At 43.9% G+C, this 24181-nt stretch overlaps 1 protein-coding gene across 5 annotated transcripts in view; it reads left to right on the top strand.

Annotated features, from left to right (window-relative positions):
• Positions 1-21299, top strand: part of LOC109869360 (rho guanine nucleotide exchange factor 10-like protein) — a 36718-nt gene extending 15419 nt beyond the window's left edge. For 3 of the 5 annotated variants that reach the window (XM_031803646.1, XM_031803647.1, XM_031803649.1), the window contains 20 exons: positions 6771-6851; positions 7223-7331; positions 7816-7997; positions 8252-8431; positions 8607-8723; positions 9045-9137; positions 10087-10257; positions 10436-10581; positions 12268-12422; positions 13044-13159; positions 13322-13449; positions 13943-14043; positions 14216-14337; positions 17330-17416; positions 17621-17841; positions 18199-18356; positions 18645-18787; positions 19015-19186; positions 19496-19621; positions 19806-21299. In XM_031803646.1, coding sequence (XP_031659506.1) covers positions 6771-6851; positions 7223-7331; positions 7816-7997; positions 8252-8431; positions 8607-8723; positions 9045-9137; positions 10087-10257; positions 10436-10581; positions 12268-12422; positions 13044-13159; positions 13322-13449; positions 13943-14043; positions 14216-14337; positions 17330-17416; positions 17621-17841; positions 18199-18356; positions 18645-18787; positions 19015-19186; positions 19496-19621; positions 19806-20377 — 3180 coding nt within the window. In that variant the 3' untranslated portion in view covers positions 20378-21299. The remainder of the gene's footprint in view (positions 1-6770; positions 6852-7222; positions 7332-7815; positions 7998-8251; positions 8432-8606; positions 8724-9044; positions 9138-10086; positions 10258-10435; positions 10582-12267; positions 12423-13043; positions 13160-13321; positions 13450-13942; positions 14044-14215; positions 14338-17329; positions 17417-17620; positions 17842-18198; positions 18357-18644; positions 18788-19014; positions 19187-19495; positions 19622-19805) is intronic. The other 2 variants (XM_020459447.2, XM_031803648.1) reach the window with 1 other exon arrangement.
• Positions 21300-24181: the final 2882 nt, after the last annotated feature.

Genomic DNA, 24181 nt, shown 5'->3' with positions numbered 1-24181 from the left:
CCTCTCACCATTACAATAACAGGCGAGGTTAGCATTTTATATCATACCCCCAACACAGGCTAACCTCTCACCATTACAATAACAGGCGAGGTTAGCATTTTATATCATACCCCCAACACAGGCTAACCTCTCACCATTACAATAACAGGCGAGGTTAGCATTTTATATCATACCCCCAACACAGGCTAACCTCTCACCATTACAATAACAGGCGAGGTTAGCATTTTATATCATACCCCCAACACAGGCTAACCTCTCACCATTACAATAACAGGCGAGGTTAGCATTTTATATCATACCCCCAACACAGGCTAACCTCTCACCATTACAATAACAGGCGAGGTTAGCATTTTATATCATACCCCCAACACAGGCTAACCTCTCACCATTACAATAACAGGCGAGGTTAGCATTTTATATCATACCCCCAACACAGGCTAACCTCTCACCATTACAATAACAGGCGAGGTTAGCATTTTATATCATACCCCCAACACAGGCTAACCTCTCACCATTACAATAACAGGCGAGGTTAGCATTTTATATCATACCCCCAACACAGGCTAACCTCTCACCATTACAATAACAGGCGAGGTTAGCATTTTATATCATACCCCCAACACAGGCTAACCTCTCACCATTACAATAACAGGCGAGGTTAGCATTTTATATCATACCCCCAACACAGGCTAACCTCTCACCATTACAATAACAGGCGAGGTTAGCATTTTATATCATACCCCCAACACAGGCTAACCTCTCACCATTACAATAACAGGCGAGGTTAGCATTTTATATCATACCCCCAACACAGGCTAACCTCTCACCATTACAATAACAGGCGAGGTTAGCATTTTATATCATACCCCCAACACAGGCTAACCTCTCACCATTACAATAACAGGCGAGGTTAGCATTTTATATCATACCCCCAACACAGGCTAACCTCTCACCATTACAATAACAGGCGAGGTTAGCATTTTATATCATACCCCCAACACAGGCTAACCTCTCACCATTACAATAACAGGCGAGGTTAGCATTTTATATCATACCCCCAACACAGGCTAACCTCTCACCATTACAATAACAGGCGAGGTTAGCATTTTATATCATACCCCCAACACAGGCTAACCTCTCACCATTACAATAACAGGCGAGGTTAGCATTTTATATCATACCCCCAACACAGGCTAACCTCTCACCATTACAATAACAGGCGAGGTTAGCATTTTATATCATACCCCCAACACAGGCTAACCTCTCACCATTACAATAACAGGCGAGGTTAGCATTTTATATCATACCCCCAACACAGGCTAACCTCTCACCATTACAATAACAGGCGAGGTTAGCATTTTATATCATACCCCCAACACAGGCTAACCTCTCACCATTACAATAACAGGCGAGGTTAGCATTTTATATCATACCCCCAACACAGGCTAACCTCTCACCATTACAATAACAGGCGAGGTTAGCATTTTATATCATACCCCCAACACAGGCTAACCTCTCACCATTACAATAACAGGCGAGGTTAGCATTTTATATCATACCCCCAACACAGGCTAACCTCTCACCATTACAATAACAGGCGAGGTTAGCATTTTATATCATACCCCCAACACAGGCTAACCTCTCACCATTACAATAACAGGCGAGGTTAGCATTTTATATCATACCCCCAACACAGGCTAACCTCTCACCATTACAATAACAGGCGAGGTTAGCATTTTATATCATACCCCCAACACAGGCTAACCTCTCACCATTACAATAACAGGCGAGGTTAGCATTTTATATCATACCCCCAACACAGGCTAACCTCTCACCATTACAATAACAGGCGAGGTTAGCATTTTATATCATACCCCCAACACAGGCTAACCTCTCACCATTACAATAACAGGCGAGGTTAGCATTTTATATCATACCCCCAACACAGGCTAACCTCTCACCATTACAATAACAGGCGAGGTTAGCATTTTATATCATACCCCCAACACAGGCTAACCTCTCACCATTACAATAACAGGCGAGGTTAGCATTTTATATCATACCCCCAACACAGGCTAACCTCTCACCATTACAATAACAGGCGAGGTTAGCATTTTATATCATACCCCCAACACAGGCTAACCTCTCACCATTACAATAACAGGCGAGGTTAGCATTTTATATCATACCCCCAACACAGGCTAACCTCTCACCATTACAATAACAGGCGAGGTTAGCATTTTATATCATACCCCCAACACAGGCTAACCTCTCACCATTACAATAACAGGCGAGGTTAGCATTTTATATCATACCCCCAACACAGGCTAACCTCTCACCATTACAATAACAGGCGAGGTTAGCATTTTATATCATACCCCCAACACAGGCTAACCTCTCACCATTACAATAACAGGCGAGGTTAGCATTTTATATCATACCCCCAACACAGGCTAACCTCTCACCATTACAATAACAGGCGAGGTTAGCATTTTATATCATACCCCCAACACAGGCTAACCTCTCACCATTACAATAACAGGCGAGGTTAGCATTTTATATCATACCCCCAACACAGGCTAACCTCTCACCATTACAATAACAGGCGAGGTTAGCATTTTATATCATACCCCCAACACAGGCTAACCTCTCACCATTACAATAACAGGCGAGGTTAGCATTTTATATCATACCCCCAACACAGGCTAACCTCTCACCATTACAATAACAGGCGAGGTTAGCATTTTATATCATACCCCCAACACAGGCTAACCTCTCACCATTACAATAACAGGCGAGGTTAGCATTTTATATCATACCCCCAACACAGGCTAACCTCTCACCATTACAATAACAGGCGAGGTTAGCATTTTATATCATACCCCCAACACAGGCTAACCTCTCACCATTACAATAACAGGCGAGGTTAGCATTTTATATCATACCCCCAACACAGGCTAACCTCTCACCATTACAATAACAGGCGAGGTTAGCATTTTATATCATACCCCCAACACAGGCTAACCTCTCACCATTACAATAACAGGCGAGGTTAGCATTTTATATCATACCCCCAACACAGGCTAACCTCTCACCATTACAATAACAGGCGAGGTTAGCATTTTATATCATACCCCCAACACAGGCTAACCTCTCACCATTACAATAACAGGCGAGGTTAGCATTTTATATCATACCCCCAACACAGGCTAACCTCTCACCATTACAATAACAGGCGAGGTTAGCATTTTATATCATACCCCCAACACAGGCTAACCTCTCACCATTACAATAACAGGCGAGGTTAGCATTTTATATCATACCCCCAACACAGGCTAACCTCTCACCATTACAATAACAGGCGAGGTTAGCATTTTATATCATACCCCCAACACAGGCTAACCTCTCACCATTACAATAACAGGCGAGGTTAGCATTTTATATCATACCCCCAACACAGGCTAACCTCTCACCATTACAATAACAGGCGAGGTTAGCATTTTATATCATACCCCCAACACAGGCTAACCTCTCACCATTACAATAACAGGCGAGGTTAGCATTTTATATCATACCCCCAACACAGGCTAACCTCTCACCATTACAATAACAGGCGAGGTTAGCATTTTATATCATACCCCCAACACAGGCTAACCTCTCACCATTACAATAACAGGCGAGGTTAGCATTTTATATCATACCCCCAACACAGGCTAACCTCTCACCATTACAATAACAGGCGAGGTTAGCATTTTATATCATACCCCCAACACAGGCTAACCTCTCACCATTACAATAACAGGCGAGGTTAGCATTTTATATCATACCCCCAACACAGGCTAACCTCTCACCATTACAATAACAGGCGAGGTTAGCATTTTATATCATACCCCCAACACAGGCTAACCTCTCACCATTACAATAACAGGCGAGGTTAGCATTTTATATCATACCCCCAACACAGGCTAACCTCTCACCATTACAATAACAGGCGAGGTTAGCATTTTATATCATACCCCCAACACAGGCTAACCTCTCACCATTACAATAACAGGCGAGGTTAGCATTTTATATCATACCCCCAACACAGGCTAACCTCTCACCATTACAATAACAGGCGAGGTTAGCATTTTATATCATACCCCCAACACAGGCTAACCTCTCACCATTACAATAACAGGCGAGGTTAGCATTTTATATCATACCCCCAACACAGGCTAACCTCTCACCATTACAATAACAGGCGAGGTTAGCATTTTATATCATACCCCCAACACAGGCTAACCTCTCACCATTACAATAACAGGCGAGGTTAGCATTTTATATCATACCCCCAACACAGGCTAACCTCTCACCATTACAATAACAGGCGAGGTTAGCATTTTATATCATACCCCCAACACAGGCTAACCTCTCACCATTACAATAACAGGCGAGGTTAGCATTTTATATCATACCCCCAACACAGGCTAACCTCTCACCATTACAATAACAGGCGAGGTTAGCATTTTATATCATACCCCCAACACAGGCTAACCTCTCACCATTACAATAACAGGCGAGGTTAGCATTTTATATCATACCCCCAACACAGGCTAACCTCTCACCATTACAATAACAGGCGAGGTTAGCATTTTATATCATACCCCCAACACAGGCTAACCTCTCACCATTACAATAACAGGCGAGGTTAGCATTTTATATCATACCCCCAACACAGGCTAACCTCTCACCATTACAATAACAGGCGAGGTTAGCATTTTATATCATACCCCCAACACAGGCTAACCTCTCACCATTACAATAACAGGCGAGGTTAGCATTTTATATCATACCCCCAACACAGGCTAACCTCTCACCATTACAATAACAGGCGAGGTTAGCATTTTATATCATACCCCCAACACAGGCTAACCTCTATGAAATGGGTTTCCATGGCTGAACATAAAGCCTAAGATCACCATGCTCAATGCCAAGTGTTGGCTGGAGTGGTGTAAACATCGCTGCCATTGGACTCTGGAGCAGTGGAAACGCGTTCTCTGGAGTGATGAATCACGCTTCACCATCTGGCAATCTGGGTTTGGCGGATGCCAGGAGAACGCTACCTGCCCAAATGCAAACTGTAAAGTTTGGTGGAGGAGGAATAATAGTTTGGGGTTGTTTTTCATGGTTCGGGCTAGGCCCCTTTGTTCCAGTGAAGGGAAATCTTAACGCTACAGCGTACAATGACATTCTAGACAATTCTATGTCTATATTTCTATGCTTCCAACTTTGTGGCAAAAGTTTGGGGAAGGCTCTTTCCTGTTTCAGTATGACAATGCCCTATGCACAAAGCGAAGCCAAAAATGGTTTGTCTAGATCGGTGTGGAAGAACTTGACTGGCCTTCACAGAGACCAGACCTCAACCCCATCGAACACTTTTGCGATGAATTGGAACACCGACTGCGAGCCAGGCCTAATCCCTCAACATCAGTGCCTGACCACAGTAGTGCTCTTATGGCTGAATGGAAGCAAGTCCCCGCAGCAATGTTCCAACATCTAATGGAAAGCCTTCCCATAAGAGTGGAGGCTGTTATAGCAGCGAAAGGGGACCAACCCCATATTAATGCCCATCATTTTGGATTGAGATGTTCGACGAGCAGGTGTCCACATACTTTTGGTCATGTAGTGTATCTCTCTATTACGCATGGGAATACTTTGGAACAGATTTCCCAGATTATAATCACTTGGAGCTGATTTGCTTGTGTTTTTATAGTCTTATGTGCAACAATTGACATTTTTTACTTGGGGGGGGGGGGGGGGGGGGGGCGGGCAAATAAAATCACCCACGGGCCGCCAGCTGGGGGACCCTAGAGTATACTTACACTGTATACCTATAGACAACAATACATGTAGGAACAACATGGTGCAGTTTAGTTAGTTTGTTGAGTGTGTGTGTGGTGTTGTCTAGTGCCCTCATGGTGTGACCCCAGCATACTTTTGGTAATGTAGTGAATGAATGTTTATATACTGAGGAGGAACTGTACACAGCTGGTTTAAATGCACTGCCTTGCTCGCTGGATGAGGAAGTGATACACGTGGGTTCAGTAGTTAGTGGCTTTGTCAGCAGTCTCTCTTGGTTCCTCTTCTTCCTCTCTGGATATTCCCTGTCCATCCACTTACTGCTGCTCCTCCCACTGCTGCTGCTTAAGTTTCTTTCTTCCCTGAATCTGTGTTGATTTAAGATATGTTTTTCTGAAGAGGCAGGAGTATGGTTCTTATAATATGAGGTATTGTTGATATGCATGTATGTTTAAAAAAAATGTATCACAAGGTTTTTCAACATTTCAAAAAAGGTTTAATTGGAGATTTGAAATTATATTTTGTGTGGGTTAGGAGCAAGGGGAAATGGTCTCTTTTTTTTTTAAGGGAAGGCAACAAAAGTGTCTTGTCTTTGCTTGCTGAATGAAAGACTATTCATAAGACAATTCAACAAATAGAACCAATGTATTTTTATAATGACTATCTAAGGAGAATGACAAGATTTGAGATTCTCTGTACTTTCTGAAACCAATCATTGTTCTACCTTCAATTGACATAATTTTGGCAACCCTTTTCACATCTTGTGATTTCACTGGTTGCCTCTCTTGCTTTCACCTTGACTATCCTTCTCCTTTCCTCTCTCCTTCCTCTCTCTTTCCCTCAACCCTTCTGTCCGCTCTCCTGATCTGGTGTCCTGTCCTTCATCCTTGGTTGTGGGGTCGGGGGCATTGGCATGGCGATGAACTTAGCTTTCTCAGGACATGTGGCGACTGAAAGAGCGCTGTGCCAAGACCAAGCAGGATCTGGCCATGCGCAGCTGTGACTTCAAGGTACTGAATCATTGTTGTAGAGTACAGTAAAAATACTGTATGACAGCGACTGTGTCCCATTTCTCTTCACTGGCTCCTTTACATTATCTTACCTGCCTTGACTGCTGGTAAGTGAAAAGACTAGTCTATAATTGTTATCTGGATTGTTTGGGTATCAAGTGGTCAAAAGGGATAGGAGGCAGTGTAAAACTGTTTGGACACACCCTCCGACTAGCCTAGCTCTGGTCAAAGGATGGTTGATGTGGTCTCTGTAAAGGGGAAGCATAGCTCTGTGGTGTCTCCTCTCTTTTCTCACATATTTACAGAGCATTATTCTCTCACCCTGTCTCTCTCTCTCTCTCTCTCTACTTTCCCCTTCACTTCTCTTTCAGGTCCAGATGCTGATGAAAGCAGCGAGAAATGGCACCAAGGACGGACTGGAAAAGACAAAGTTAGCTATGATGCGTAAAGTCTCTTTCCTGCAGAAAAAAGAAACCACGGGTAAGCATTATTATTATTACCAGCTTCTTCTTTTTAAACACAGTATGTATTGGTTAATGTCAGTTGTCATAGCTCATATATTGTCATGGTTTTTAGCATCGTTGTTGTTGTCAATATCACTAGTCAATGCTGGTTAAACAAATGTAAAAGTGAAATGTCCCAGTTATCAAAGAAGTGGCTGTGGTAGGCACTGGGCTGTCAATTCCATCATCAAGGTGTCAGACAACCACAGACAAGGACACAAGGCGAGGGCTGGGTCGTATTCATTGGGCACCAAATGGTAGAAAATGGATTGAAACATACGGGGACAACCTTGACATGTTCAATAACACATATTTTATGTTTTCTATTGCAAAACATTTGCATTCCCTAATGAATAGGGCCCTGGGCTGGGGCTACACTATATCCTCAGGCCATGTGAGAAGAGGGCAGTATTGGGTAGACAGGCAAAGGAGTTTAAAGGTATGTCACTGTCACCATACAGAGGAGAGTGATGATGACGCTGGTTATCTGGACGTGATGGTGTCTGAAGTGAAGCACCCACCGCCCCAGCTGAGCCCTATGCCAAAGGGGCTTAGCACCCAACAGATTATCAGACGCCACATCGTTGGTTCCATTGTACAAAGTGAGAGGAGTTATGTGGACTCTCTCAAGAGAATCTTAGTGGTGAGTGACCTCCACTGTTCTTTTTTTCAACACTTCATTTGAACCATACCCAGACAGTCTGAAGTCATTTTGATTCACTGACATTAACTTCAGAGGTCATCCTCCAGGTGGCTGGTTGCAGCACCTAACCCCCCCCCCCCCAGCACTTGTGTAGATCTGAACTGACTGGATAGGTGTTAACACTGATGATGAGTCCAGCTAACCAGATATCAGTGAGCATCACTCTGATTGGTTCTCCTCCTTGCTGCTCTCAGGAGTACCAGAAGCCCTTGCTTGAGCCAGAGGCCCGGATCCTGAGCGATAAGAAGGTGCGGCCCATATTTTACCGGCTGCGGGAGATCCTGCAGTGCCACTCAATGTTCCAAATCGCCCTGGCATCCCGTGTGGCCGAGTGGGACCTCAGTGAGAAGATCGGAGACCTCTTTGTGGCCTCGGTCAGTATGGAGGATGGATCTATCTAAGTGCAGGGACCAGGCTCCAGTTCATTAGGGCACACAACGCAAATGAACACAGCCCTGTTGGAATACTTAGAAAATCTATCCTTTCCTTCTCTGTATCCTTCCACTAATATTATATGACTGGATGTTGCATCCATTTTTCTCTCCACAGTTTTCCAAGTCAATGGTACTAGATGTGTACAGCGACTACGTCAACAACTTCACTAACGCTATGGCGCTCATCAAGAAAGCCTGCATTTCCAAGCCAGCTTTCCTGGAGTTTCTCAAGGTGGCCTACTCTCTCCTCTTTGATCATTCAGTTTACAATGAATTAGACTTCTTTCCTCTCCCAAGGCTGTAGAATTGTTTGCTGCTACAGTACATCTATTCGTATGCAATAAGTTCAAAGTTCGGCATCTATTTGCATTCAGTGTTTTCTTGTAGCATTTGGTGAAATGGTCAGTCAGATTCGCCTCCAGACGATTAATTCTGAATTTGAAAGTGAGAATGTGTTTGACATCTCAGGGCTACTATATACTGTATATCATCCTCTTAGATACGATGTAATGAACTCCCTGTTGACTTGGCCTCTATGCTTGTGCCCCCACAGAAGAAGCAAGTGTCAAGTCCTGACAGAATCACGCTTTATGGCCTTATGGTTAAACCAATCCAGCGCTTCCCTCAGTTCATCCTGCTGCTACAGGTTAGTACCAAGACACAGCAAAAACAAGCATCTTATCTTTTTGTAGAGTCATGTATAATACTTGTTCATGACCTATATAAATACACTAACATTTACTCATCTTTACTTCTATTTTAGTTTGTGTTGATTATGTTGAAGTATTCTTTATTAAGCTCCATGGAACAAAGCATGTGTCGAGAAGAGGAACAAAGAAAAAACAAAACTATTTAAAACCTTCTCATAAACATGTATTTGGAAAAAGGCCTTATTATAGTGTGCTCTGCCAAGCATGTCAGGTAGAAACCCAGACAGCTTTCTTAGGGGAATCCTATGAGTTCATTAATACTGAGGAAGTGAGAGGGCGAGTGTTTGTAGTGAAATGTGGCTCCCTTCAGTGCATTTGGAAAGTATTCAGACCCCTTCCCTTTTCCACATTTTGTTACATTACAGCCTTATTCTAAAATGGATTAAATACATTTTTTCACTCATCAATCTACATGTAATACCTCATAATGACAAAGCGAAAACAGTTTTTTTGATATTTTTGCAAATGTATTACAAAGCAAAAACAGAACTTATTTACATAAGTATTCAGACCCTTTGCTATGGGACTCGAAATTGATCTCCGGTGCATCCTGTTTCCATTGATCATCCTTGAGATGTTTCTACAACTTGATTGGAGTCCACCTGTGGTAAATTCAATTGATTGGATATGATTTGGAAAGGCTCACACCTGTCTATATAAGGTCCCACAGTTGACAGTGCATGTCAGAGCAAAAACCAAGCTATGAGGTCGAAGGAATTGTGGGGAAAAGTCAAGGGGTCTGAATACTTTCCGAATACTCTGTTACTAAAGACTGTTTTCTATCTCTCTCTCTCTCATTCTCTCTCACACACACACACACACACACACACACACACTCTCTCTCTCTCCTTCTCCCCCCACTTGCTCTCTCCCTCCCTCCTTCAGGACATGCTGAAGAACACTCCCCGGGCCCACCCTGACCGCCTGCCCCTGCAGTTGGCCCTCACTGAGCTGGAGACGTTGGCCGAGAGGCTGAACGAGCAGAAACGAGTCGCTGACCAGGTCGCTGAAATCCAGCAGCTGGCACGCAGCATTGGTGACCGTCAACTGAGCAAGGTGACGTATATACATATGCTAAAGACACCACCAATGATTTCCAATGTCTGTCTGTCTTTCTCAAAACAACATCTTTTCTTTTTAAGGTAAATTTGAAAAACAAATGTTTTAGTCAATTCCATTGTGTGTAAGAGTAAGTGAGGAAGTGTGATGTGTGATATTTGTGTCCCCTCTATAGCTCTTGAACTCAGACCAGAGGCAGCTGATACTGTGTGAGGTACTGATTGAGACAGTGTACGGGGAGAAAGGACAGGTCCTTAAGTCCAAGGAGCGCAAAGTTTTCCTGCTGAACGACACCCTCATCTGTGCAAACGTCAACGTCAAGTGAGTCAGCACTACCAGGATGAGACCATAGAAATAGATCATCTATGTACGAGACATACTGTCTCATGCGGAGGAAGCTGGTGGGAGGAGCTATAGGAGGACGGGCTGCAATGGAATAAATGGAACGGTATCAAACACATCAAACATATGGAAACCACATGTTTGACTCTGTTCTATTTATTCCATTCCAGCCATTACAATGAGCCTGTCCTCTTATAGCTCCTCCTACCAGCCTCCACTGGTCTAATGTCATGTTGTGGAATGACAACCACACTGTGTATTCACGTCGACCAACTCTCTTTTTCTCCATCTTGTCCAACACAACTATTGTAGATATGAGAATCACGGCACTGATAATGTCATAAATGAACAAAGGTAAAGTTTCCCCCAAAATGTATTGCAACTTTGCGCTTCAAAACCTCAGTTTTGATCAGAGAGCCTGATAAATTATTTGTTGCACCCTACTTGATTCGGCTCATGCCTCATGCCAACTTTGCCCCCAACTTTCACATTTCCGGAGGAACAGATCACAATTCTTCTCATGCACAATTATGGGGATTGATGATTAGTAATGTGCCCTGAAAATCAGTTGGGGGTGCTGGTGTTTGGAGAAGGATTCAACTTATCAGAAGGGCTGTAATTGCATTACGTATTCCTTGACCTCCTTTCATGCTGTTGAGTCAAAGAGCCCTGACACTTTTAACATGATTTCTCAATTGCTGTTAGGATGGCATTATCTCTTTTTCTATTCTTTAATTGTTTTTATTTATTTATTACATAAAACACAAGGAAGGGGTAACATTAAAGTATTAGAACATGAAGGACAAACAATACAGCATCAAGACACTATCAAACATGTATCAGTCTTTCTGCAACAGAGCCATCCTCATGTGTGAGGGTGCGTGTGCATGATAGTGATATAAAATATGTCATAGTTTCCTTTTAGACGATCACAATCTTGTGAATCCCGAACCCTCCAAGATCCCCCCCCACTTTCCCCAATAGCTGTCCCTCAACCATTCGAGACCCCTCCCACAGCCCCCCCCCCCCCCCCCCCGAAGAAAAACAATTCCATTCCCCCACTACCAATAACCCCCCCAATACACCAACAACCAAGAGAATGAACTGCATTTGCATTATCACTTACATTCAAAGTTTTTTCACAAAAATTATGCAGGCATCGACGAGGCAGAAGCCAGTGTGACAGTGTTAAGATTCTGAACGGTCAGATAACTAGCAACAATGACAAGAAGCTGCCATGTGGAGAATCGCAGGTGGCTCGTTTCAGCTCGCTGTTATTGATACCATGTCTTGTTTTGACTCATGTCATGTCTATGCTAATATGACAAATGTGATAGCTAACTAACCAACATCTGTGACAATGTATTTGTGAAACAACCACTGCTCAAGAGTTCTATTAAAAAACTATTTGGAGACTAAATATAATTGACATGTTGTCAACAATCTAAGCCAACCCTTTATGTTTTGCCCCATAGTTGCACACACATCGTTTTGTTGCTAAACAACCAACCTGTTTATAGTTCAGGACCATAGAGATGGAAAAAGAGAGGACAATATCTTTGTAGTGACGGCTTCTTGGACAGCATGGGAGGCGCCATTGAGAACAAGTTTTGGGAACATCTCTATGTTCAGGCCAGTGAAATGTGTTCCTGTTTCCTCCACTAGGGGTCCCCCTGATATCAGCAGTCTAGTTCCCATTGGTCCTAAATACACAGTGAAGTGGAGTGCCCCCTTGCTGCAGACGCAGGTAGTGGAGGTGGGACAGGAGAGCTTCCAGAGCAAAGATACTGGGAAACGGCCAAACGTTGCTAATGTTCCAGGTAAGAACACACATTCAGTTCAATAAAAAAAGTATGCATTGTACACTTTCACATTCAAGACAAAATACTATTGTAATGAAAAGCAACTTTTCCCACTCTATTACCGGGTACCTGCTTGGGAGGAACGGACTAGTTTTGAAATCTCTCTAAAGGCTTCAGTTCCATAATTGAGTGATAAAAGAGGCTACATTGTAACCCTCTGGGAGTAGTTCAGATGTTGTCCCTCCGGTCTCATTTCTGAGATAAACATCCCTGTATTATTTTGCGGTTCAGTCTCATTTGGAGTTAACTTACTGTGGAAGTCTTTTGGTGGAGAAACCCAGCAGGACATTTCCTAACTGTTGAAATGCCAGAGAATGATGGTGACAGAGACAGGATATCCTACCGCAAAGGGCAGGTATAGGTGTCGTCTTTTTCTCCAGCCACCTGATTCAGCTGATCACAGTCCACACCTCAAGAAAGAGAATTAGTTGAATCAGATGTACGACAGAGAAAGACTTCAACCACAACGGACCTTTGTAAATAAGACTGGACACGCCTGCTTTAAGAGGAGTAAGAATAGGATGAGATGGAGGATGGTGATGATGACGCAGACAGTAAAGATGTGACTGTGTGTGCCAGGTAAAGTGTTCCTGGGCCCTCCCAGACTGTACCAGGAGCTGGAGGAGCTACAACACGACCTGTATGTGGTTGAAAGCATCACCCTGCTGGTGGGGACTTTACAAGGCACCTACCAGGTTAGAGAAACACACACTCACACACCTACGTTTTCTTTTCAACTGTTCAACTTTTCTTTTCTTTCCAACTGTTTATTGGACAGACAGTATCACATTGGCAGTTTATCATGTGATACCATCCCTCTACCACCCTCTTTTTTTTTTCTCTTTTTTTTTCTCCAGAACCTGAACACAACAGTAGGGCAGGACTGGTGCCTTGCACTGCAGAGGCTCATCCACATCAAAGATGAACAGATCCAGTGTGCCAACAAGTGCCGCCTGCGGCTGGCTGTGCCAGGCAAGCCTGACAAGTGAGTGCCCAGGAGGTTAACTGGGGCCCTGTGTATGTGTGGGGGGTGTGTATGTGTGGGTAGGTTGTAAGAAGATGGCAGGGCAGCTTGGAGTGGGTGGCAAGGCCTGGCACATTCTTAATCCTCTACTGCCAAGCTGTGGATGGAACTCTCTCAGCTCTAGTCTATTCCTGTGTGGTTTGATATTGGAATCTTTACAACTCTCCATTTAAATGCCAAAATGGGCAGTTAGAGCTTACACGTTTATTCATGTTTCTGATTGAAACTCAATCTCCACTGAAGCAATTCAAGGTCCAGCATTAACAAAGATATCCACTAGCCCATAGCCCTAGAAAGTAGGGACAGGGCTAGATCAGGGAGAGCTGAGGGGTAGTCTGGATGTTCATGAAGTCCCTCTCACACCCCCTCTCCCATCCACACCATCCTTCATTGTGATTGTCTGTGTTCATGCACGTGTGTTACATGTTAATGCATGTATTTTGTTGCTCCTCAGATCTGGACGACCGGTCAGTTTCATGGTGGTTTTCAACACTCCCAGTCCCCTCAGCAAGATCTCCTGGGTCAACCGCCTACACCTCGCCAAGATAGCCAAGAGTAAGTTGAGCTCTCCAACAATGCCATTTAACATGATAGTAAACCTAGCTTAGCTTTGACTCATAACACAGAAATAATAAATGTTGGCACGTTTTGGCATATTGGTCATAATTTGTCCACTGGGATAGGATGTTGCAGAGGTGTACAACTAAACGTATCACTGTTGATACAGGGGAAGAGAACACGCCAGGCTGGGTGTTTGCAGAGGATGATGGGAAGACTAGACATCCATTTTGGTGTCCCCTGCTAGCCTGCCGACTTCCCATCTTCTCCTCCAAAACACAAGACCAAAAGGTAAGCAGCTACAGCTGTGAGGAAGCTCAGTGAAGGTGTCTGATACAGTGCTGGATTTGCTGTCGAACGGAGAGCAGAGGCAAGAGGTAGCAGGCGTTGGCTGGATCCAACGGGAATCGGAACACCAAGTAATTGCCACTCAAGGAAGTGTGACTGGGGTTTCTTTGTGTGTCACAGGCTATGATTAGCAGTTTATGCTATAGTCCCATCTTATTCATTGCCAGTCTCTTCTACGGATCCTGGCAGCTGAGCTGGATAAGGCTGACTGATGAGATGGAAGCTGTTTGATAAAGGAAATGGAATCCTTCACTCACATGAGCAGAACAGCAGTCCTTGCTCATCTAAGGGACCACTACATTACCATTGCAATGACCGACACTTGATTGTATTTCAAGACTGCTGAGTTGAGTTCATCTATATTATGATTGGTATGATGATATGAAGTCTTGGTCTCATCTACGCATTTCCCCCGGCACATTTCCGTTACTCAGAGAGAAAAGATCTGCACCGTAACTTTAAAGCAGTATTTTGAGCTGTCACAAAAGAAGCCATTATTGAGGAAAAAGCAAATATGTTGAGATGAAAGGTGTAATGATATGCCATGCTAACACACCCCCTTAGTTTGCCTGGCAGGGTTAAAGAAACAAGGATTGAAGAGGATATGAAATATGCATTGTTGGCACCTTGAATGTGCCAAACTTACTCATTATATTAGAATAATGCAGTTGTAGTTGAAAGTAAACTATTTGTAAAAGCCTTTGGGAGTGTGTGCTTGTGTGTGCGTACATGTCCTGTTAAGGAGATGGGATACTATTATTCTTCTGTTTAATTTTTTGAGCAAAGAGATCACCCACAGCCTCCACTAAAAGATGCACAAAAATTAATGACATAGTTTGTTTCAATCTGGAGTCATGTCATCAGTCCGATCTAGTGATAATCTAAGTCCCCCCCCCCTTTCAGAAGAGGTCTGGCCACCCCTCGGAGCCTGGTTCTTCTCTAGGTTCCTTCATAGGTTCCTGCCTTTCTAGAGTTTTTCCTAGCCACTGTGCTTGTACATCTGCATGGCTTGCTCTTTTGGATTTTATACCGGCTATCTGTATAGCACTTTGTGACTGCTGATGTAAAAAGGGCTTTATAAATACATTTGATTGAGGTTTGAACACACACTGCCAAAAACGTATCAACATACTCAACTGCTGGTCATACTCTACCTTTAACTTATTTTAATCTGATTCAGTTTCCGCTTTCATAGTATCTGTGTCTAGGGATAAAGGAGAGATCAAAGGGTAAGCACCTTATTTCTGGGGACTCGGCTGAGGCCATTGACTCCTGAAGATAATCCACGAAGCGAGGAAAATGCTGGATGGCATTCCAAGTAGTCTTTTCAAGTTGAAATTGAAAGACTAACGGCTGGTTTCTCTAAACTAAACCCCCCCCTGGACTCTCCGGAAAGGCTCTCCCACAATTATGCCTGCATAAATTACAAGTAAACAGTAAATCACAGACCAGCATGCATCCAAAATGGCACCCTATTCCCCCTGTGTGGGCTCTGGTGAAAAGTAGTGCACTATATAGGGAATAGGGTGCCATTTTGTATGCAACCCAGTGTTCTTTTCTGGAAGGGTATCCACACTCCCTCCACTCCTCCAAGCTCTTACATACTGTTCACCACCATTCCCTTCATCTTAACTATTTGAAATTCAGATGCCTCTGTCTCTGAAAAGAGCGTTTGTGTGTGTTGGATGGCGTTTAAAAAATGTCCTCCTGGCGAAAATATACATGTACACCATTTGTATGATAATGCAGCAGCAGTGGCAGATGCTAGTTATCATGGGACTTCACACCACTGCAGGGTATACGGAGACGATGGACTAGACTCTGTTTGAGGACACACACAATGTTCCAATTTGCATCCATATTCTGCATTATTGTGGGTCAACAAACTTGTTATATGGCTTCATTCTGTGTATGTATGTGTGTGTGTGTGTGTGTGTGTGTGTGTGTAAAAAGAAAATGCTGATTTGTTTTGATCCCTGTTCCTCTAATACCGTCTGCCTCGTCCAATCAAACCCCATTGGAAATCTAATTAGTCTTCAGATGCAAATATAAATACATGTTTGGATTCAATTATTCAACAAAACAATTTACTACACAGAGTGTAATCTTAGCACCCAGAACCACAGCTCAGCTTCATTTGAATGAGTCATTTGTTATGAGTCTTCAGTGTCAGAAAAAATGCTTGATATTATTTTGGATTTAATAGTGCATTAGATCCATACTCGAAATACTGCCAATTACTTTCCTCTGATTCTGAACATCAAGTCTAGCAGGATGATGTTCTTATAATGTCATTAAAGTAAAGCTATTGAGGTAAAGGAACGGTCCGCTAAAACATTCAATGGGCTGCTGTTATATCGCGTTCATAGAGAGAATTTAGCTATAATATACAATATATTGTCTATAATCCCGAATACATATACATTGAGATTACAAAACATTAAATCCACTTCAATCAGTGTAGATGAAGGGGAGAAGACAGGTTAAAGAAGGATATGTAAGCCTTGAGAGAATTGAGACATGTACGTGTGCCATTCAGAGGGTGAATGGGCAACACTAAATATTTAAGTGCCTTTGAACGGGGTATTGGTAGTAAGTGCCAAAAGCACCGGTTTGAGTGTCAACTGCAACGCTGCTGGGTTTTTCACGCTAAACAGTTTCCCGTGTGTATCAAAAATGGTCCACCACCCAAAGGACATCCAGCCAACTTGACAGAACTGTGGGACACACTGGAGTCAACAAGGGCCAGCTTCCCTATGGAACGCTTTCAACACCTTGTAGAGTCCATGCCCTATGAATTCAGGCTGTTCTGAGGGTAAAAGGTGGTACAACTCAATATTAAGAAGGTATTCCTAATGTTTCGTACACTCTGTGTATCTATATAATTGAGTACAGTAGGTCTGTGGGTAAAAGTGAGCTTTTGTTGTGTCTGTAGCTGGAGACGGCCCTTCACAACCCGGTCCAATGTGCCCTGCTGGCATTCTCTGCAGCCAGCACCTCTCTGCCGCAGGGCTACCTTTGGGTGAGTACTGCAAACCGTGGTTGAGTTGTGGTGAAGTCTAGCGAAGGTGGTCCAATTCACTATAATGGTTCATGTGATGAGTAACCTAAGCCTAGGCTTTAGCTCTTTTTTTGCTCAGCGGGCTCATGTGATCTAGAGTCACGCAGTAGACCTGTGTTCGATAGCTGGTCAGCCCCATTAACATCCTGTATCTGTCATGACCAGGTGGCCAGTGGAGGTGACCGCAACCATGGTCAAGTGGAAATCTTCTCTCTGAACCGCTCCATGCCGCGCATGGTCAAGTCCATCCAGATGGGGGCGCCAGTCCTGTGTCTGGATCACGTGATGGAGCCTTGTCCCACAGAGGAGGAAGGGGAGGCGGAGGCTGCTGTCACGAGCACAGCCAGGACTGGCAACACCATCTGTGTAGGCCTGCAGGATGGCAAGTGAGTCATTGTGTGTACTGTAGTACAAGCACACACTGCAGAATGAGTTTACACAATATGCTGACACCCATGTGTTTAGTGAACATGGCTGAATTTTTCATGCTGCACCTTTTGGATTTGGTTATCCACTATTCTCCAAGGAACCAACAAATCAGAAAAAAGTGCCAGACTTAACATTTACCATTCAGTTCATTGTGACTTTTGTATTGTCCATATCAATGTTAGTAGAAACCAGAACGTATCAGCCCAAGTGGCCACACACAACTCTATCAGTAGAATTCAAGTTGCCTCATGTTATTGTCATTGTCATATAACTAGTAAAAGGTCACCCTATTTCTCATGAACTCCATTTCCCAGCATTCATGTGTACGGTACCGTGGACACTTCGACCCAGTGCCTGCTGACCTTCTCCAACCCAGACAGTTGTCCAGTTCTGTGCCTGAAACACTCTGCCTCCTTCCTGTTCGCTGGCCTGGGGAATGGAAAAGTGTCTGTTTATGCTCGGAAGAGTGGAGGTGAGACCGCAAACCAACTGTATAATATTGTATCCTGCCATGTCCTTGTATAATCAAGGTATTCCATTACAAGTTACAAGACAACATCAAGATGAACATACTATAGGCCTATAGGTCTGCCTCTCAGTCTGCTGTTGTACCACTACACTCTCCTGAACAGTGCTCTCAGACTTAAATTGAATATAATAATGATGTTTCTCTATGGTGTTCTCAATAATCTACCTGGTTAAGTCAATGTGATGGATAAATAAGTAACCATTAACATTGACCATTTTCTCTTTTTTCCAGAGGGGCTGTGGGACCCTGAATCGTGCAGGCTGGTGACTGTGGGCAGTGGCCCCATCCGCACCCTCCTAACCCTAGAGAATGCTGTGTGGGCCAGCTGTGCCAACCACGTCACCGTCATCCAGGGCTCCAGCCTCCACACACAGGTTGGCAAAACACACCCTTCTATACACCCTCATTTACAGAGGGCTGAAGGAATGAGGAAGAGAAGAGGGACAGAGCGACTATATGACCCGAAAAGGATTGGATAGGTGTAATATGATACTGTAGCTAGTAAGGAAAGGACACGTGAATTGACAACCTCTCTCCTATCTCGCTTGCTCATAACACCTCTTTCTCATTCATTCACTAATTCTCTCTCCCCCTCTGAAAGAGTTTTGACGCGCACCCTGAGCCACTGGTCAGTGTGAGTCACATGGTGCGGGCGGGGGGAGGGGTGTGGATGGCCTTCTCCGAGGGCTCATCCATCCGCCTGTTCCACACGGAGACACTGGAGCACCTGCAGGAGATCAACATCTCCACACGCTCCACCTTCCTCAGCCCAGGCAAGTACAGTGTAGAAGGTCACAGGTTACCGACCACTTGTTTCACTTACATGATTCAAAACCAGTCCTTAGACACTTGTGTAGGTCTAAAAGGATTGGATACAGGTATTAGCTCCACATTAGCTCCACATTGCCCTATGTAAGGCTAGGTGTAATTTAACCCCTGGTGATAATCTATTACATTATTTCAGATATACACAAGAGGCTGGCAAAGAGGCTAGGAATGGATCATAAATGTTGACGAGGGCAACTGTAACGTTGACATGAACAGGAGGAAGTGACAGAATGGTGGTTGTGTCTCTCTTCCAGGGCAGCAGGGCAGCGTCCGGGTCACCAGCCTACTCATTTGCCAGGGGCTGCTGTGGGTGGGCACTGCCCAGGGCATCATCGTTACCCTGCCCGTGCCCAAACTGGAGGGTATCCCCAAAATAACAGGTCAGGCTTAGCACAGACACAACTGACGTTTTCACGTGAAAACTGGCATCAGGTGGCATCCGGTTACTCCCATTGCATTGGTGTGACTGGCTGTATTATAATTGTCTAATAAAATCAACCAACCAACCCACCAATCAAGTTGTGTGTTTTCTAACCGAGGCCTTGTGTGCTATTTGTCCCATAGGTAAAGGGATGACGTCTCTAAACGCTCACTGTGGCCCTGTGGATTTCCTTGTGGTCACCTCCAGCACCCTGTCCCCAGACATGCTCAAACGGGATTCTGTCTGCGAGACTGCCGACCAGGCCAATGGGGGAGCGGGAGGAGGAGAGGGTGGGGAGCGGAGGAATGAATTGTCCCAGGAGTCACTCTCGCAACCTGACTGCTCCTCCCCTCAGGGAGAGCCCACCAAGGCCAAGGGAATGCTGCTTCAGTATCGCCTCCGCTCAACCACCCAGCTGCCCGGCAAGCTGCTGACAGCCGAACCCGACCAGAGCCCATGTGACGCCCCACCGGAGACCCCGGAGCACAGCCCTGAGGACGGCTCTATCTACGAGCTGAGCGAGGACCCTGAGGTATGGGTACGGGGGCAGCCCCCGGCCAGGGAGGGGCGTGGGAAGGACAAGGTGACCTCGGCTGCCGTCTTCTCCGGAGGCAGGGGGTTCCGTCGACTTGGGGAGGAGACTATAGCAGCCAATGGGGACCCAGATGAAAGTACGCTCATGGTTTGGCAACTCCCACTAACAGTGAGTCCATGAGGAAACAAGACTGATTGGACGAGGCGAGAGCTGGCTCCGCAAGGCTCCTCCCACTCGCCTGATGTATTGCGTGCTCTATGAAGAAGAGACTATTAAACAATATATATTCAGGATGACTAGACTGTCAGGAAGGGCTATACAGGATGGTACATTCCTCTACATTCCTCTACCACCTTGGTGGTTGGATTTCTGGATGGATTTCTGAGGGAGTAGTGGTGTGCTGCAAACTGTGTTTGACATGTTTCAGGACCTCACACACACTCCTCCCAGCAGATGCTTCTTCAGTCTGGCAGATATAGACCAGGGGGTCTCGTCAAATGGAATTTGAGGAGGTTCACTCAACATGATTTTGCATTTTGCACGTTCTTGAAAAAAGTATAATTGACAAGTGATTGAAAAGTGACAGTTACGAATGTTAGATTTCGATTGTCACTCTAATTGACTCCTATTGCCAGTGTATCACGTGTGTTGCTAACACAGAACATGACAGCTAATGTTAATGTTAATGTTAGGGTGTATGGGAGCATGTTTATAAAGTACTTCTAAACTCTTTACACCCCCCCCCCCCCCTTAAAGAGTACGTTCATATAAAGTGTTACCAGTTAACTTAATGTAAAGTAGAGATACAGTACACTGACAGGTATCCCGCTTTTGGGGGAAAAAGCTAAATCTACATATAACATTTCTCTAAAATCAACTTGATGATCAACATACTGTGTAATAACATCTTGTCCTGTCTTTCTGTGAGAATTTAGTCTAATGTCCTGTTTTCCATTTCAATAATCCAGAAGATGTGAAGAAGAAAAAGCACCAAGGGAAAGAATGTCTCAGCTACTTTATGCTTGACAGGTACTTATTTTGGACAGTGTGTTTACAGTGTGTTACTTTGTTATTTGAATAAAGAGATCATGGTCTGATACAAGCTCTTTTGCTGATTTTTGCCAACTCAGTGAATGCCTTTGGGGAGGCAGTTGAGATACAAGCTAACAGACTACTATTATTATCTTGGACACCGAGGGGGAGATGGTGCTACTGTGTGTGTGTGTGAAAAAAATACATGTGAAAAGTTTTTTTTACAAACAAATGTATGTCAAGCATTAAAATACATTTAAAAATGCATACAAAATAAATTTGGCCAATGTTTTTATATTTCACATCATGTATCCTAAAATGCATTAAATAAATACACAGAGTACAAACCATTAAGGACACTTGTTCTTTCCATGGAATAGACTGACCAGGTGAAAGCTATGATCCCTTATATTTATTGAAGTGGATTTAACAAGTGGCATCAATCCGTGTAGATGAAGGAGAGGAGATTTGAAGACCTGAGACATGGATTATGTATGTGTGCCATTCAGAGGGTGAATGGACAACCCAAAATATTTAAGTGCCTTTGAACAGAGTATGGTAGTAGGTGCCAGGTGCACCGGTTTGTGTCAAGAACTGCAACACTACTGGGTTTTTCATGCTCAACAGTTTCTTGTGTTTATCAAGAATGGTCCACCACCAAAATGACATCCAGCCTACATGACACAACTGTTGGAAGTATTGAAGTCAAAATGGGCCAGCTAACCTGTGGAATGCTTTCGACACCATGTAGAGTCCTGACAAATTGGGGAGGGGTATGGGTGGGAGGGGGGTGCAACTCAATATTAAGAAGGCGTCCTTAATGTTTTGTACACTCAGTGTATATATATATGCAGTACCAGTCAAAAGTTTGGACACACCTACTCATTCAAGGGTTTTTCTTTATTTTTACTATTTTCTACATTGTAGCATATTAGTGAAGACTTCTAAACTATGAAATAACACATATGGAATCCTGTAGGAACCAAAAGAGTGTTAAACAAATCAAAATATATTTCATATTCTTCAAAGTAGCCACCCTTTGCCTTGATAACAGCTTTGCACACTCTTGGCATTCGCTTAACCAGCTTGGAATGCTTTTCCAACAGTCTTGAAGGAGTTCCCACATATGCTGAGCACTTATTGGCTGTTTTTCCTTCACTCTGCGGTCCAACTCATCCCAAACTATCTCTATTGGGTTGAGGTCGGGTGATTGTGGAGGCCAGGTCATCTGATGCAGCACTCCATCACTCTCCTTCTTGGTCAAATAGCCCTTACACAGCCTGGAGGTGTGTTGGGACATTGTTGAAAAACAAGCGCAAACCAGATGGGACGGTGCATCACTACAGAATGCTGTGGTAGCCATGCTGGTTAAGTGTGCCTTGAATTATAAATAAATCACTGACAGTGTCACCAGCACCCCCACACCATCACACCTCCTCCTTGCTTCACTGTAGGAACCACACATGCAGAAATCATCCTTTCATCTACTCTGCATCTCACAAAGACATGCAGTTGGAACCAAAAATCTCACATTTGGATTCATCAGATCAAAGGACAGATTTACACCGGTCTGATGTCCTTTGCTCGTGTTTCTTGGCCCAAGCAAGTCTCTTCTTAAAGGTGTCCTTTAGTAGTGGTTTCTTTGCAGCAATTGTACCATGAAGGCCTGATTCACGCAGTTTCTTAACAGTTGATGTTGAGATGTGCCTGTTAATTGAACACTCTGAAGCATTTATTTGGGCTGCAATTTCTGAGACTGGTAACTCTAATGAACGTATCCTCTGCAGCTGAGGTAACTCTGGGTCTTCCTTTCCTGTGGCGGTCCTCATGAGAGCCAGTTTCATCATAGCAATGGTTTTTGCGACTGCACTTGAAGAAACGTTCAAAGTTCTAGAACTTTTCCAGATTGACTGACCTTCATGTCTAATGATGGTCTGTTGTTTCTCTTTGCTTATTTGAGCTGTTCTTGCCGTAATAGGGACTTTTACCAAACAGGGCTATCTTCTGTATTTATTTTATTTTTTATTTTACCTTTATTTAACCAGGTAGGCAAGTTGAGAACAAGTTCTCATTTACAATTGCGACCTGGCCAAGATAAAGCAAAGCAGTTCGACAGATACAATGACACAGAGTTACACATGGAGTAAAACAAACATACAGTCAATAATACAGTATAAACAAGTCTATATACAATGTGAGCAAATTAGGTGAGAAGGGAGGTAAAGGCAAAAAAGGCCATGGTGGCAAAGTAAATACAATATAGCAAGTAAAACACTGGAATGGTAGTTTTGCAATGGAAGAATGTGCAAAGTAGAAATAAAAATAATGGGGTGCAAAGGAGCAAAATAAATAAATAAATAAAAATTAAATACAGTTGGGAAAGAGGTAGTTGTTTGGGCTAAATTATAGGTGGGCTATGTAGAGGTGCAGTAATCTGTGAGCTGCTCTGACAGTTGGTGCTTAAAGCTAGTGAGGGAGATAAGTGTTTCCAGTTTCAGAGATTTTTGTAGTTTGTTCCAGTCATTGGCAGCAGAGAACTAGAAGGAGAGGCGGCCAAAGAAAGAATTGGTTTTGGGGGTGACTAGAGAGATATACCTGCTGGAGCGTGTGCTACAGGTGGGAGATGCTATGGTGACCAGCGAGCTGAGATAAGGGGGGACTTTACCTAGCAGGGTCTTGTAGATGACATGGAGCCAGTGGGTTTGGCGACGAGTATGAAGCGAGGGCCAGCCAACGAGAGCGTACAGGTCGCAATGGTGGGTAGTATATGGGGCTTTGGTGACAAAACGGATTGCACTGTGATAGACTGCATCTAATTTGTTGAGTAGGGTATTGGAGGCTATTTTGTAAATGACATCGCCAAAGTCGAGGATTGGTAGGATGGTCAGTTTTACAAGGGTATGTTTGGCAGCATGAGTGAAGGATGCTTTGTTGCGAAATAGGAAGCCAATT

This window comes from Oncorhynchus kisutch, linkage group LG24 (assembly GCF_002021735.2).
Source record: "Oncorhynchus kisutch isolate 150728-3 linkage group LG24, Okis_V2, whole genome shotgun sequence".
Classification (NCBI taxonomy): domain Eukaryota; kingdom Metazoa; phylum Chordata; class Actinopteri; order Salmoniformes; family Salmonidae; genus Oncorhynchus; species Oncorhynchus kisutch.
The sequence above is the reverse complement of the archived record's forward strand: the minus strand, read 5'-3'. Positions and strand labels throughout refer to the sequence as shown.